Source organism: Amphibalanus amphitrite, unplaced genomic scaffold (genome assembly GCF_019059575.1).
Source record: "Amphibalanus amphitrite isolate SeventyFive unplaced genomic scaffold, NRLGWU_Aamphi_draft 000417F_arrow, whole genome shotgun sequence".
Classification (NCBI taxonomy): Eukaryota; Metazoa; Arthropoda; class Thecostraca; order Balanomorpha; family Balanidae; genus Amphibalanus; species Amphibalanus amphitrite.
This window is the reverse complement of record NW_024881911.1, coordinates 89,848-103,446: the sequence shown is the minus strand read 5'-3', so window position 1 is coordinate 103,446 and position 13,599 is coordinate 89,848. Positions and strand designations below refer to the sequence as shown.

Genomic DNA, 13,599 nt, shown 5'->3' with positions numbered 1-13,599 from the left:
TTTATGCCTGTCGTGTGTTTTACAGTCGAGCTCTGTTCGAATCGCAAACGATTTCAGTCCGTTCTGTTAAACGTTTTTATAAGCCCGGGCTCGGGCTCTGGCATCCATCGCTGGGTAAATGCGTCGTATCCACAAATGTCAGTAGCAGTTTTGTAGCGTGAGCTGGTGTTCAACAGCTATTTATAGGGATCGATGACCTTTTCTACTTTACATCGAATGTCAGGTACCCGTTGAGTTCAGTCGGATATCCAGGTAGTGTTTGAGCTTTATATATTGAATAGGTACTGTAGTTTTGCTGGTGCAGTTAAAACTGAAATAAGCGACAACGTCGAAATTTATGGACAAAAGAGACGAATCATTAATCAATTTAAGATGCTTTCCTAATCTAACTGTGGATAGTGCCGTGCTTGGTGAACCGTTTTTCAAAATCCACAAATTCGCTTAAGTCACAAAATCTGAGGACACCTTGTGCAATGTGCAGTCTACTTACCTGCCAAGTCGGTCTTTTCGGTCGCTTGGCATCCAGAGAATAGGAAACTGAAAGGTTCGCGGTTTTCTCGATGGCAAATGGCTGTTGGACGGTAGAGGAAAGGCTGCTGCTTGTCATCTCAGACGATAAATAAAAAGTTTGATCTCCCCGACTCGCATTTTGTATTGAACGCACACTCCATAAATGCACTCGGTATAAATGCGCCGCCCTGGTGCTCCACATTTCAGCCCATACTCTTCACCGAATTCCACTCTGAATACATAATGTAAGCAAGAAAATATTTAACACGATCTAGCCCATACCGTAGAGGATCGGCCCACCGCTCGAAGCGATCGTCGTCTTAGATCAGCGTTCGAGTACCGCCGGCCAACCCAGGGCCAGGTCACAGGGTTACTCAGTCCGCTGTTTTATGATGTACGACACGTGAGGGCACCTGATCAGACCCGACTGAGCTGAACCTGACCTAAACACCCAGTGGCAGTGTATTCTGAGGATACCGGACCGCTGGCTGACCCAAGTTAAATCATGGGGTCACTCAGGCCACTGACTGACCCAGGTCAGGTCACGGAGCCCCTCGGTCAGCTGGCTGACCCAGATCAGGTCAGGTCACTAGCACCGGAGGGTTATTGTGACCCAGGTCAGGTCACGGGTCACTCAGCCCACTGTCTGACCCAGGTCAGGTCACGGGTCACTCGGTCCGCTAGCTGACCCAGGTCAGGTCAGTCGGCCTGCTGGCTGACCCAGGCCAGGTCAGTCGGCCCGCTGGCTGACCCAGGTCAGATCACTCGGCCCGCTGGCTGACCCAGGCCAGGTCACTCGCTGCGCTTCTCCAGCGTGTCGAGCACCTGTCGACTCTGCGCGGTGGCCCGGTCGGCCAGCTGACGCGTCTCCTGCAGCGTCTGCTCCCGGAACGCAGCGTCCTCGATCTCCTTCAGGTTGATGGAGACGTTGTGGAAGGCGCCCCAGGAGGCGGTCTCCAGACACCGCGCCGCTACCTGTCAACCCCAGAGCCGGCCCCGGTCACGGTCACGGTCACAAAGGGCTCCGGAATTAGGTATCACACGTAACAGATGAGATGAGTTACCGAACCTCTTTCGAATGTCCGTTTATACCAGGTGGCGGCAGGTTCTCGCTAAGACTCTCCTTCGGGGTGAACAGCCATTAATGATACGGCAATTCGGCAGTTACCGTCTCATGGCCGGTATATTTTCCCTTTAATCATGATCTCTGACGACTTCAGCACACAAATAAAATTTCTCTGGAGGTATCCCCATATTTGGTAATTGGTATCCATGTTTGCTGTACCCATGGCTGACCTGCAGGTCGGACCTAGTGGCGATGTGACCGACCTGCAGGTCCGATTTGGTAGCGATGTGACTGACCCGTAGGTCGGATTTGGTGGCGATGTGACTGACCTGCAGGTCCGGGACTCCGGCAAGGTAACTAACCTGCAGGTCCGATTTGGTGGCGATGTTGCCGAGCGGCGCCAGCTCGGAGAGCGGCTCCCAGAGCCGGTCCACGCGCCGCTGCAGGCCCAGTGGCACGGCAACTGCTGAGCGGAGACCCGCCTGCAGCGCCGCCTGGCGAGCGGCAGCCTCCGCCTCGGTGGAGCGCGGCAGCTTCAGCGCCGCCTGTCGGTACCGGGCCATGGTCAGACAGTACCCTGACCCATTGTGATGGTCACAGAGCACCGGACGCGATCGAACTGGGCCTGTACCCACCCAATCACAGTTAAACCAGCCATTGACCCAGCAGGTCCAAGTCAAAGAAGACCTAGGCCTACTTGGTCACGATTCGTCTGGTTTCAACCCATTGACCACAAAACTTCCGGGTCCTGACCTGCTGTTCTCTGGTCGAACCAGATCTACGTTTATTTTATATCCAATCGGTCTCATGAACCGAATCGCATTGAAACAGCCATAACGAGGCTGGGTCAATCGGGCCGTGACTGGACCAACCGGGCGTCAAACCACCCACCCACCCACCCACCCCTGTGACAGCGTTACGTTGTGCACCGTTCGCGTACTGTCATCGTCTCAGTCTTCTCACCATGTAGTCGCCGAAAGCGTCCGTGTCGTCGTCCACGGCCCTCACCAGCTGGTCGACCTCGTGATGGAACACGGGGATGAGCCGGCGCATGTCGGCATCCAGGTGCTCCCACTGGCGCTTTCCGTACGTCATCTTACCGACCATGCTGGCCAGACCCGCCCCCTGGCGGATAACGACAGCGGGTGAGGGAGAGAGTTCACAATTCGGATACGGTCAATGACTTAGTGTGATGGATCAATATACATTACTGGGAGGACTGTGAAGTGTCAAGGTTGTGGATTTAAAGCTCGGGTTTCATTGCTAAAATCCAGAAAGTGTTTGTCGTTGGCGATACAGTTTATAATAAAGGAGCAGCCACGGTCGAACGGACAGGGTGGTCTGAGGTCGGTATAAATCTGAATTGTAATTCCGGATGAAGAGACTGCTGAATGTATTAATGTATGTTTGTGATGCATGTCTAGCTGTCACGCGCAGTCCTGGACGGCTGAGGCCGGCCTTTGCATGACTGTAATCAGGGCACTGCTGTAATGTAGAAGTATGCATACATGTAGGTCAGTTTGTGGTAAACATGTGTCTGTGACGTGCGATTCCAGGCACCCGGCGAGACCAGTGTCTGTATATCTGGCCGTGACGTGCAGGCTCGGGTGGGGTGAGATCAGTGTATGTCTGGCTGTGACGTGCAGTCAATGTCTTGTCATGACCGCCGCACCGTCCGCGTCATCCCCCTCCCTGCACGGATGGGGGTGTCGGGGGTGGACATTGAGATGAGATCACCCGGCTCAGGCGCTCTGCGACGGCTGCTCTGACCAGACGTGATGGGCGCAGTTGTCGCTATTGAATCTGTCCGGCAGCCCGGGCAGCCCACACCCGTCCACTTATTAAGGTGACGACTGACGACACCTCCCAAATGCTGATTGACGCAACGTCACATTTGGGTATTTTATTCACCATTCTCGCTTTCCCATGCAACTCATACTATCGTTGTTAAAGCAAAGGAGCTCTGATAACTGTAGAAATATCTGTCATCTGAAGATTGGCTCAAGATAGTGCACTAAATAATTCCACATCTATGATCCACTGAGGTGACTCACCAGAGCTGCGCAGAGGGCGGCGACCGAGCCGCCCCCTGGAGCGGCGCTGCGTGCTGCCACCTCTCGGACAAACTGGGAAACTGGCAGGGCGGCCAGCCGGCCGCCGCTCGCCGGCGGAAGGCAGTACTCGATGATCCGTTTACTGCCGGGAGGGACTGAGATCAGTGTCGGGCGAGCCTGCTGAGGGGCGAGGGAGGGGAGGGGGTGCTCCGGGCGGACTGACCTCTATCCGACAACGATATTGACCACCGGCATCGACACTGAGACTGGCGCTAACAAAACACACACGACCATGAACAATAACATCAAACTCAAACTGCCATCGTAATCCGGAGAACGGCTACCCCACTTTGGTATCGTCACGACCAGGGACAAAGCCTCGTCGGTGGAAGATTTTTGGCTGAGAGCTGCGGCGTAAATGTATGTAGAGAGCTAAGCGTTGGCGCAGAAGAAACTGGCGCTCTTTGACAGGCCATCACACAACTTTGCCCGACCAGAGCCAGAAACATTCGAACAAATGTGGCGTCAGAACGGCTTCGGTCATCGGTCATTTGGGTCGAGTCTCCGATATTCGGGATGGTGGCGCTGTGGGTCACTGAAGATCGCGCCAAGTTAAACGTACAGCATCAGAGAGCGGGGATGGCTCTGGATATCACACGATATATGTGCGCTCTTACATAGGGCAGGTCGCGTAGGTGCCAGAGGTACTGAGCTGCTTGCTATCCAGGGTCCAAGGTCATCTTAGCTTCAGCTGTACTCTTCATCTATGTTCCAAATCTTCCCGACTTTTTGCTTTTCGTATCAGTTTAGGTACGTATTTTCACTTAGAGCCTTCCGATTTTTACCCGAATGTTTATCTGCCACGGCTTTTGGTCAACTGATTCTACGCCAGTGAACTGTTCACAATCATGCTGCTTTTTATCGGCCTCACAGAAAGACATATTTTACAAATATCATTTGATCTAAAGAAGGTCGACCACTAGACATAAGTTGTCGATTCGAGGCGAACTTTGAACAATTGTAAATTTATGGATTCGTTTCATTTGAATGGTTTGTCCGATATGCCAGAATCATTACGTGCGTGTTTCATAGGTATTGCCGTTTCGTAATCGTGAGTATGGAACGCTCCAAAGCAGCTCAATCAGTCTTCACATGAGCCGGTCTAACGTAAACTTTGTTCTTGATATTGCCTTGGGCCGGAATAACATAGCCGGCATTTAAGTAAAGTAAAACGAAGATCTGGCTAATTGCCAGCTTGTAACTTTCCCAATACCCCGGAAGTAAAATTAAAAAAAGCGCTGCAGTTATGATGATTGCTTTGTTTAATAATTCTGCCATCATCAGTCACGTTGCGCAGTGCCTAGTCTGATTAACTGGCCTTGTAAGTGACACAGTTTATACTCGATTTTTTCACGTCATTCGTGGACACATGCAATGTGCAGAGGGAGATGGACATTGCAAAAAGCAGCGGTGTTGTTTTTAGCCGTGCTCCAAAACACGCGAACAGGGGAGACGTTCATGCACGACCCCTCTGCGAGCAGGGCGCGGATAAAACTCAGTGACATCGGGAACTATTTTGTTTTTTGACTTGCACCAGATGCCAGGGTGGAAGTTTATTTAGAGCTCCTCGTACAGTTGCTTCCTGCTAGCCCTTCCAGCCAAGCATGACCAGTCGGCGGTTTTTCCACCCTCACCCCGCTTGATTGGCCGCCGGCTGCCCTGGCTGCGCTAATGAACACTGCAGGATGGGATCGGGGGGGGGGGGTATCGGGTACTCACTCTGGGTCGAACGGAGAGACTGAGCTGAGACCGAGCCGCTCCACGGCCAGCCGGACCTTCTGCCGCTCCTCCAGGATAAACAGGTTCTCCTGTAGACGGGCGTATGAACACGAGGGTCAGCGTGGGCAGCTCTGCACGCGGCAGCGGGACAAATGTGAAAAATAAAACATATCACTGCGACAACGTGGTGTCACAGCTGATATACTTAACTCTGTATACCTGGATTTTGATGCCTTCGATTGTCCGGTTCCAAATTTATTGTTTGGGTAAAGACAAACCGATGCCCCTTACCCATCTCATGGTTTCATTGAAGAAGCGACTCCCATGATAACTCTCTCTGAGTCATCCACTGTTTCCGCAGCAAAGGTCGGTCTAGCTACTCTTCATACAAGTCACCGTTTTACATAATCTACGAGTTTGGCTAGAAACAGACTGATAATACTCATACACCCACTCGAGCTATCAGGGTGCGACTGCGGTGGTCCTTCAACCTCACTTATTTTTTTCTCACTTTGTTGTGTCACTGACTCACCCGCTGTATGTAGAAGTCGGCAGCCTGTAGGAGAGCGTCCAGGGGGAGTAGGCCGACCACCTCCGAGCCGGCCACGGCCAGCTTCAGCGCCGCCGCGTCCGTCTTACACTGCAAAAGACACAGACAGCGTAAAATCAACCAGTTTCAGCGCCGCCGCGTCCGTCTTACACTGCAAAGGACACAGATCCGTGACACACGCACAAATACCTACAGACAATGTTAAGCCGGCGTCTTTCAGCGCGACGTCGCTCATTTTACACTGAGAAGACACATACGTAATCATTCATAATAATTTGTGCAATGTGCATGTGCCGTAATCAGTGCACTGATCAGACTCACTGAGCATTGAGCAATGACTCACAATTTGTATCTGTTACATCTGTCTGTCGGTAGACTGGCCCGATACCGACGGCCGACGGGTACACGCACCTCCTCGAAGGCGACGTGCAGCGGTGTGACCTGATAGTCGGTCAGGTTGATGGAGACCTGGGCAATGTCGGCCTCATCTAGATACCAGCCGATGGCCTGGCAGCAGCGCAGACGGCCGGGCGAGCTCGGCCCGCGACCTCCCTCACGGATGTTCAGCGCGATCCTGGCCAGAACGACTTACATATAACACACATACTATACAGTATACATTCCTACAATACATGCAATCACATCGCGCTGGTCGTTTCCGATTGGAACGCGACATGCTGGCTGCCAAAGCGATCGAGCGCCGCTTTAGCTTCGTTTCTATTAACTGGGCAGTAATGCGACTTGTGATTTATTCCATTTGGTATGCAGATGAAATGCAGTCTCACCCTGTTATCCACAGAGCAGCAACAGCGTCCAATGTCACTCACTGTGCGATAATTAGATCAGAGAAATCATCAGACAGCGATGGGAAATGCAGTGCAATAACGGTCATGCCGTCATATGTGTGACCCTTGCGATCGGTAAGCAAAAGGGTGATCTGAACGTTCCCTTTAGACTGGTGATTGTTGAAGATAGACACATTCGTCCATCGAGCTCCGCTAACCTGTGCGCCTGCTCCTTGGTGCCGAGGATGTTGACATTGTACGCGATGAGGAACTTTCGGACGCCGGTGACGGTGGCGCCCCATTTCGGTACGAACTGGGCGGGCCCGAAGTCGGGCGCCCACCGCTCGTCCTGCAGTCGGTCAGAGAGAGCCTCGTACTCCCCGGCGCGGATCTGCGGCATGGTGCGCCGGTACTCGCCGCGGCTGCAGGCCGCTCCGTACAGGAACACCGGCACGCCCAGCTCTGCGGCCAGCCGCTCACCGAATCTGCAGACACACGCGCGCCTCATGGTTTTACGATGGTCATATACACGCAGTTTTATTGTCTTCATATCCTCCATCTGAATGTTAACCATGGCTCGTCAGTCGATCCTTATTACTTCTCCGCATGCTTCTCATCGTAACTTTCGGTCAGTTTGTAGGGGAGTATCGTAAACTTTCCAGAATTATGCACTATGCAGCATATATGGATAATGCGTGTATAGTTTGCTGACCGTTTGGAACACTGGATGCACTCGTCCTCAGTCACTCCTCTGACCGGGATGAAAGGGCACACGTCCAGGGCTCCCATCCGCGGGTGTTTACCTGGAAACAAGGCAGCAGACTTCGTCAGAGGAGCCGATACACTCCACTAGGCTAGGGGTGGTATCTTTGTATGGTGATGTTTTAAAAGGATTCGAGAAAACGGAGAGTTGGATTCTGGCGTTAAAATCACTATAGCAGCATCTGCTGCTTCAAGAACATACATTACGAAACAAGTGGTGTGTTCATATCACATTAATTGATTGTTCTCCTAACACGATCATTAGGTACTGGTCGAAGCATTCACACTATGTATTTGATGTTTGGACTGGTCATAGGGCTCCCCTGCGAGCCGCAGTGTCTTTCCGAGCCCCCCTCCCCCGATCCGGGCGGCCGCAGAGCCGCCGGCGCCGATGACGGCCGCTGACGGGCCGATGTGTGTGTGTCGCTCTGTCGGTGGCTGGCTGGTGCTGTGATCGATGCGCACCGTCCGTGATTGAGTGACTCTCAGCGCTGCTCTCTGCCGGCGAGTCCGACAAAACAGCGCGCATTACCGACCACTCCTGGAGGCGACCCGCCCTCCGCAGACGGATGGTCGGCTGTGCCCAACGGCATACATCACCCACCGCCCATGGAATTCATGACCGCTCAGAATTTATCGTTACTTGTTTGAAGCAAATGCATGCATGAATATTGCATATGTCATGATGCCTAATACATTCCTTCAGCCAGCTGGAGTTTCGTGTTCTTTAGCTGACGAGTTACATCACATGCTCCCCACAGAGTTCCATTTGCTTGGAGCAGATGCGCTGACCTTGCAGTGGTCTCTGCAGAAACGGGCGTGTCGGACAAAAGGATCTGGCGATTGTTCTGACGCATATAAGTAATGGGGAAGTCGCGAGCGATTTGAACAGCGATTTCAGCAGTGACGTGTATAAAGGAGGCGGCTTGGAAGTTTGGAACATGGGAAATATAATCAAATTGGGGATGGAATTGAAGGGAGATCGCATTACTTCTGGAGATCAGCGAGTGGTTGTTGGCACCGTCCTGGATCGACGCTCCCGCCTGTTGACTTTATCCAGGACGGTTCCAGGGGGCAGCTGGTGCATATGCCCCCCGCAGTGACCGAAATTCATTAAAATTTGCCGTTTCCCTCGCAACAAAAGTAAACGACTTTTCATAGCAAATGTCTGTTTTGCTACAAACATTGATATTTTCGTCGTGTCTATGGAAAACTCTTTCAATCATTGTGATCATGTCAAGCTGAGAGTGAAATAATACGCAAGGCTTTCATTCCTTTTTATCCGTTGACATTGAACGTCGTAAAAAGGTCATATAGAAAAAATCATTTTCAGTTTACCACGTAAAAAGGTAAACAGAAAATTGATAAACCACAGACAGACCGACAGACCGACAAGTTAACGATAAACAGACAGATAAGACAGACGGACGGACAGACAAACAGGCAATAGAATAGGCAGACAAACAGACAGACCGACAGATAGACCGACAGATGGACCGACAGACAGACAGACAGACAGACAGACAAACCGACAGATGAACCGACAAACAGATAGACAGGCAGATGGACAGACGGACAGACGGACAGACGGACAGACAGACAGTTGGTCAGCCAATCCGGCAGACCTTCATACCGACAGACAGACCGGCAGACCAACAGACCAACAAACAAACATACAGACCGCCTTACAGACAGATCGACAGTTCGCCGAATCGGCAGACCGACAGACCAATAGACAGACAGGCAGACCGATAAACAAACATACAGACGGACAGACCAACATACCGACAGACCGACAGGATAATAAACAAACAGACCAACAGACCAACAGACATTCAGACCGACAGACCGACAGACCAACAGGGTCAGTGTCGGAGCGCGGCCGCGGCCGCGGCCACGTCACCGCCGCCTCCGCCGCCAGCCGCCGTCGCGACCCACTATTGATTGTCCGAATCAGCTTCCCAGAAGCGGGTCCTTGCTCTGGTCTCGGTGGGTCGGGGGAGCAGGGAGGGGTGTGGTCACAGGGGACAGTCAGCCTGGCGGCCCGGGACCAGGCAGCGACACACATCGGCAGGCGACCAACACCGCAGGCCGGGGATACCTAAACACAGACACAGACAAATGCATTACCCGTATGTTCTTTCTTATACGTTTATCGTCGAAAAAGCAAGCATGTTTTACCTTCGCTAATCGCTTGTGCGCTGTGAACTGTGCAGTGTGCACTGTGCAGCCTTCGCTTGAACAACTATCGTGGGCACTGGGCACATCTTCAAGAACAGCATTCATGACACTGGCTCTCAAAAGTCTGAATACCCTGGCCGGAGTCCGAGTTAAAGGATTTAATCCATGCGGTTAGTGTCGCATCAACAGTGCATTTAATTCACGACCGTTTAAGTGTAACGGGGCAGCCTGAAGTGTAGATAAGAAGAAAGTAAGGAGTAGGCTGGCTTACTCTGTAATGCATTCGGATCACATTTCAGACATATTGCTTATGATGACTGTATTAATCTCGGCGATGCCAGCATTTGAGCCGGCCAGTACTCGTATGTTACTGACCAACAAGCACCCAAATCTATAAAGGACCTTTTAGTATTTAGTGGATGAGATGACGGTCTCATGACTAGGCGGTAGTTGGTTCAATCAGCGGGGGAGGCTTCAGGATGGCCGCTCCACTTAGGTACAAGTACAACCATCAATCATGAATTTTTATCTTCCTATTTAAAGCTATGATAGTTATGCAGGAGCTGGATAATGCATCGATTGGGGAAATTGCAGTTTTACGTAACACACGGCTTGAAATCCGAGCGCGAGGCTGCAGGTTGTGCACCACAAGGCAGCCACCAGTAGGTCGACATCATCTTGGTAATATCCTACTCTTTACCCGTGAGCTCCAGTATTATCGTCTCTGGATGGATACCCACACGACGCACGTTCAATTCACAATAATATCCGACAGTCCAGTACCTTGAGGTCATCACCACCAGATTTGGTGCCATCAAATTAATCCTGCATTGTCCCGCAACATCAGGTGATCTGGATCTGGTGCCTTCTGGCCATTTTCATCAGACGCGAGTCGGTACCGTCGTGTCCGGCGCCAGGTCTGGTATGTCCCCCTATGGCTGACCTTTGTGCCGTGTCATGTCGATGAGCCGGGCGGCGGCGCGCGCCCCGTTCAGCGCCCCCTCCACCACCGACTGCGGGTCGCCCACGAACGTGACCACGGTGCGGTTGGTGGAGCGGCCTGGATCCACGTCCAGCAGAGTGACGCCGGCGGTGCCCGAGATGGCTGACGAGATGGCGTCGATGACCTGCGGGACGGCGCGTGTCAGACCGCAGCCTTCAGCAGTCGACCATGAAACTATAGCTCATTTATTTACCTCTCTATAGACGGACATGCAGTTTGCTGATCGAATCGGTAAAATAGTCGAGGAAATGGGTCATTGTCTAAGCAGATAAGCACTCATCATCTGAAACTGTTTGCAAGAAATAATCAGTCGAAAAGGTTGTCGGAAAAGTAGCACTATAGCAACAAATAAGCGATTTGGCTTATCTCTTTGCCATAATAATAGCGAAGTTTTTGTACGGATTCAGTGGGGAACAAAATAATATTTCATCCATGGAAAGATCTCGCGCGGGTTCGAGCACTGGTACGCGTGTGTAACTGACTCACCTTCTGGTCCCGCCCCTCGGAGAAGTTCGGAACGCATTCCACGATCTTGCTCATGGCGGCTGCGTGTCGCACACCGTCTAACCTGCACGGGACCGGTGAACTGCGTCCGCTCTCTGCCCGTCCGCCACCGAGCCAGGCGCATAATCAGCCAGCGAGCCCCTCTCCGGACCAGGACCAATCGCGTCGCCAGCTCGCTCAGACGCGCACATGATTCAAGCCACATTACCATTACTTGACAGGCTCTCGCGTAAATCATCTTATTACCTTGAAGCATGTAAAATTTATAATGGTTATTTGTTGTACACAGAAGGCTAGTTAGCGAAAATACCGCTTGCCCAGGTAGATAAAAGGCCCTAGTTCGCCCCTCGTTTGGGCAGTGGCGTGGAGCCGCCACTGTCCGTATTTGGACGAGCGCCGGCCATCTGGAGGAGGTGTGGGCGCGGTGCCTTCAGCTAGCTGCCCGGTGATTGGTTCCGTGGCGACCAGACCCCGCTCCGCCGCGGACACCTCCCCCCCTCTCAGCGCGACTCACTGAAAAAAATTTTTACTCACTTTTCTGAGTAATGACTGAGTTGCCATTTTGTCCAATGGTAAAACTCACTCTAAATCCGCGTACTCAGGTAAAACTCAGGGCGGAACGCAGGTAAAACTCGGGCAAAACTCATTGCAAGTGAGTAGCATGTGAGTAACAAAGTGAGTTGCCATTTTGTCCGATGGTAAAACTCAGATAAAATTCAGTAAGTACTCATGCGTAACTCATGTCCTACTCAGACAACTCAGGCCAAACTCAGGTATTAGTAAGTCATTACTCATGAAAAACTAGGAAGTAACTCACATGTAACTCAGCTGGTACTAATGTATAACTCAGGTGGTAGTACGGCCATAACTCAGTTGGAACTCATCGGTTATTCAGTGAAAACTAGGGCTGTACTCAGGACGTACTCACGTCGATAACTCATACGATACTCGGGTGTTACTCAGGCGCCGCCTGAAACGGCTGATCTGATTCGTTTTATATTGGCTCAAGCCAATGTATAGGCTCGCCGCCCATGATAACAGCTGCCACATCAGCATTATGCAATATGCATGCATGATGCTCATACAACAGCCACTACCAGGCAGCTAGTCTATATATTGGGATTGGCCAATATATAACGAATCATTGCCCAAAACCAGCATACATATCTGTATTATACCATGCCCGACCAACGTCTAGTCTTGCACTATTCGCCCCAGCCCTTACAAGAAATACATGTTTGTAGAAACGGTCGCATTGCGCTGTATTTCAATTCTGACACACGCCAAACTGCGTCGGGGGGGGGGGGGGGGATCGACTCCACGTCAGCTCAGCTTCACTCTTTTGCCAGCTTCTCGACCTCAGTCTTCGCGGCTACAGGTGGCTGGCGCTCAGCATTGAATGGTGTGTGGAGCACATGGATACACACAAACCACAGCGTGTTTCGCACTTTGTGCGCCGTTTGTTGACTGAGCACAAAGTGCGCCGTCGCCCACAGCAAAAGACTCCCTTCCAAACCATGGATCCCCACAAGACTTCCGTTCGCTCCACGATGAGGCGGCACCGTTCGTTTTCTTCGGACTTGTTATGATAGGGGTGATCCAAATTTTCGTCACCCGTGTACGCCACCACTGACGCCTTCTCCGCCAAGATGCAGAGGAGGCTCAATGGGCCGTTCCCTGAAAACACAATAAAAAAAGTCAGATTTTCTTTTGCCAGTAAGAGAAACGGAAGTTATAGGGCATGCAAGGTGATTGAAATATCAAAAGTTATCAAGTTACTTCAGCTCAAAATTAATGTTAAACCGCGCCGTGCTGGTGCTCTGAGTTTACCGTGATGTACTGGGGGGAGGGGGTCGTCTTCACGTCCCCTCTTCTAACTCGGCTGTTGGGGTTGGGCCACGTAGCAACACGCCGTAAGCGGCTTTCGAAAAAGCATTAAAGATATTTAAGGAAATACTTGGGTAATTTTAAGGTCAAGTCAAGTGCCAGGTCACCAGAGGTCAGGAAAGGCCAAATTTTGCTTATTTCAATATTTTCGAAAAACTGGTGCTTAACTCGGAACCAAAAGAGCTGCCCGCGGAAAAATGCAGTCAAAGCCCTTTCGACTTTTTTTTTGCTGGCGTTTGATCTCAGATTTGACCTCAGGGTCAACAATTAAGCCTCCAGAGAGCAAAAACTCTAAAAAAGCCGTTTTTACCAAAATGTTTTCTGTAATACTTTCCACTCAAGAGTCACGACATTTATTTTGCCGTTAGCATAGTGTTCCTCTCGTCGGGACGAATGAACTATAATTAGACCTTGAAAGGCCATATTTAAAACTTGACCTTAGGTTGACCTGACCAGGTCATGTTGCATATCAGTCGATCCAAACCGTCAAGCTGAACACATATGAGGTGTTTTATTGC

The 13,599-nt window shown here is 51.3% G+C and overlaps 1 protein-coding gene across 1 annotated transcript; it reads right to left on the bottom strand.

The window, feature by feature from the left end:
- Positions 1-627: 627 nt before the first annotated feature.
- LOC122390974 (formimidoyltransferase-cyclodeaminase-like) lies at positions 628-11,352 on the bottom strand. Its single transcript, XM_043384448.1, has 11 exons — positions 11,177-11,352; positions 10,631-10,814; positions 7,457-7,547; positions 6,963-7,229; positions 6,371-6,533; positions 5,942-6,049; positions 5,410-5,498; positions 3,631-3,772; positions 2,540-2,701; positions 1,939-2,121; positions 628-1,485 (listed from the first exon to the last, which is right to left on the bottom strand). Exons 1-11 carry the CDS (start codon positions 11,228-11,230, stop codon positions 1,303-1,305), a joined length of 1,626 nt encoding a protein of 541 aa, XP_043240383.1. The 5' UTR covers positions 11,231-11,352; the 3' UTR covers positions 628-1,302.
- Between the last annotated feature and the right edge of the window lie 2,247 nt (positions 11,353-13,599).

Bases quoted from the DNA above. Each gene is read 5' to 3' on its own strand.
- LOC122390974 (XM_043384448.1), bottom strand. From the start codon at position 11,230: ATGAGCAAGATCGTGGAATGCGTTCCGAACTTCTCCGAGGGGCGGGAC. The intron at 7,230-7,456 runs GTCAGCAAACTA...GTGTGTCTGCAG, and splicing joins TGCATCCAGTGTTCCAAACG to ATTCGGTGAGCGGCTGGCCG. The intron at 1,486-1,938 runs GTTAGTTACCTT...TGGGGTTGACAG, and splicing joins CCACCAAATCGGACCTGCAG to GTAGCGGCGCGGTGTCTGGA.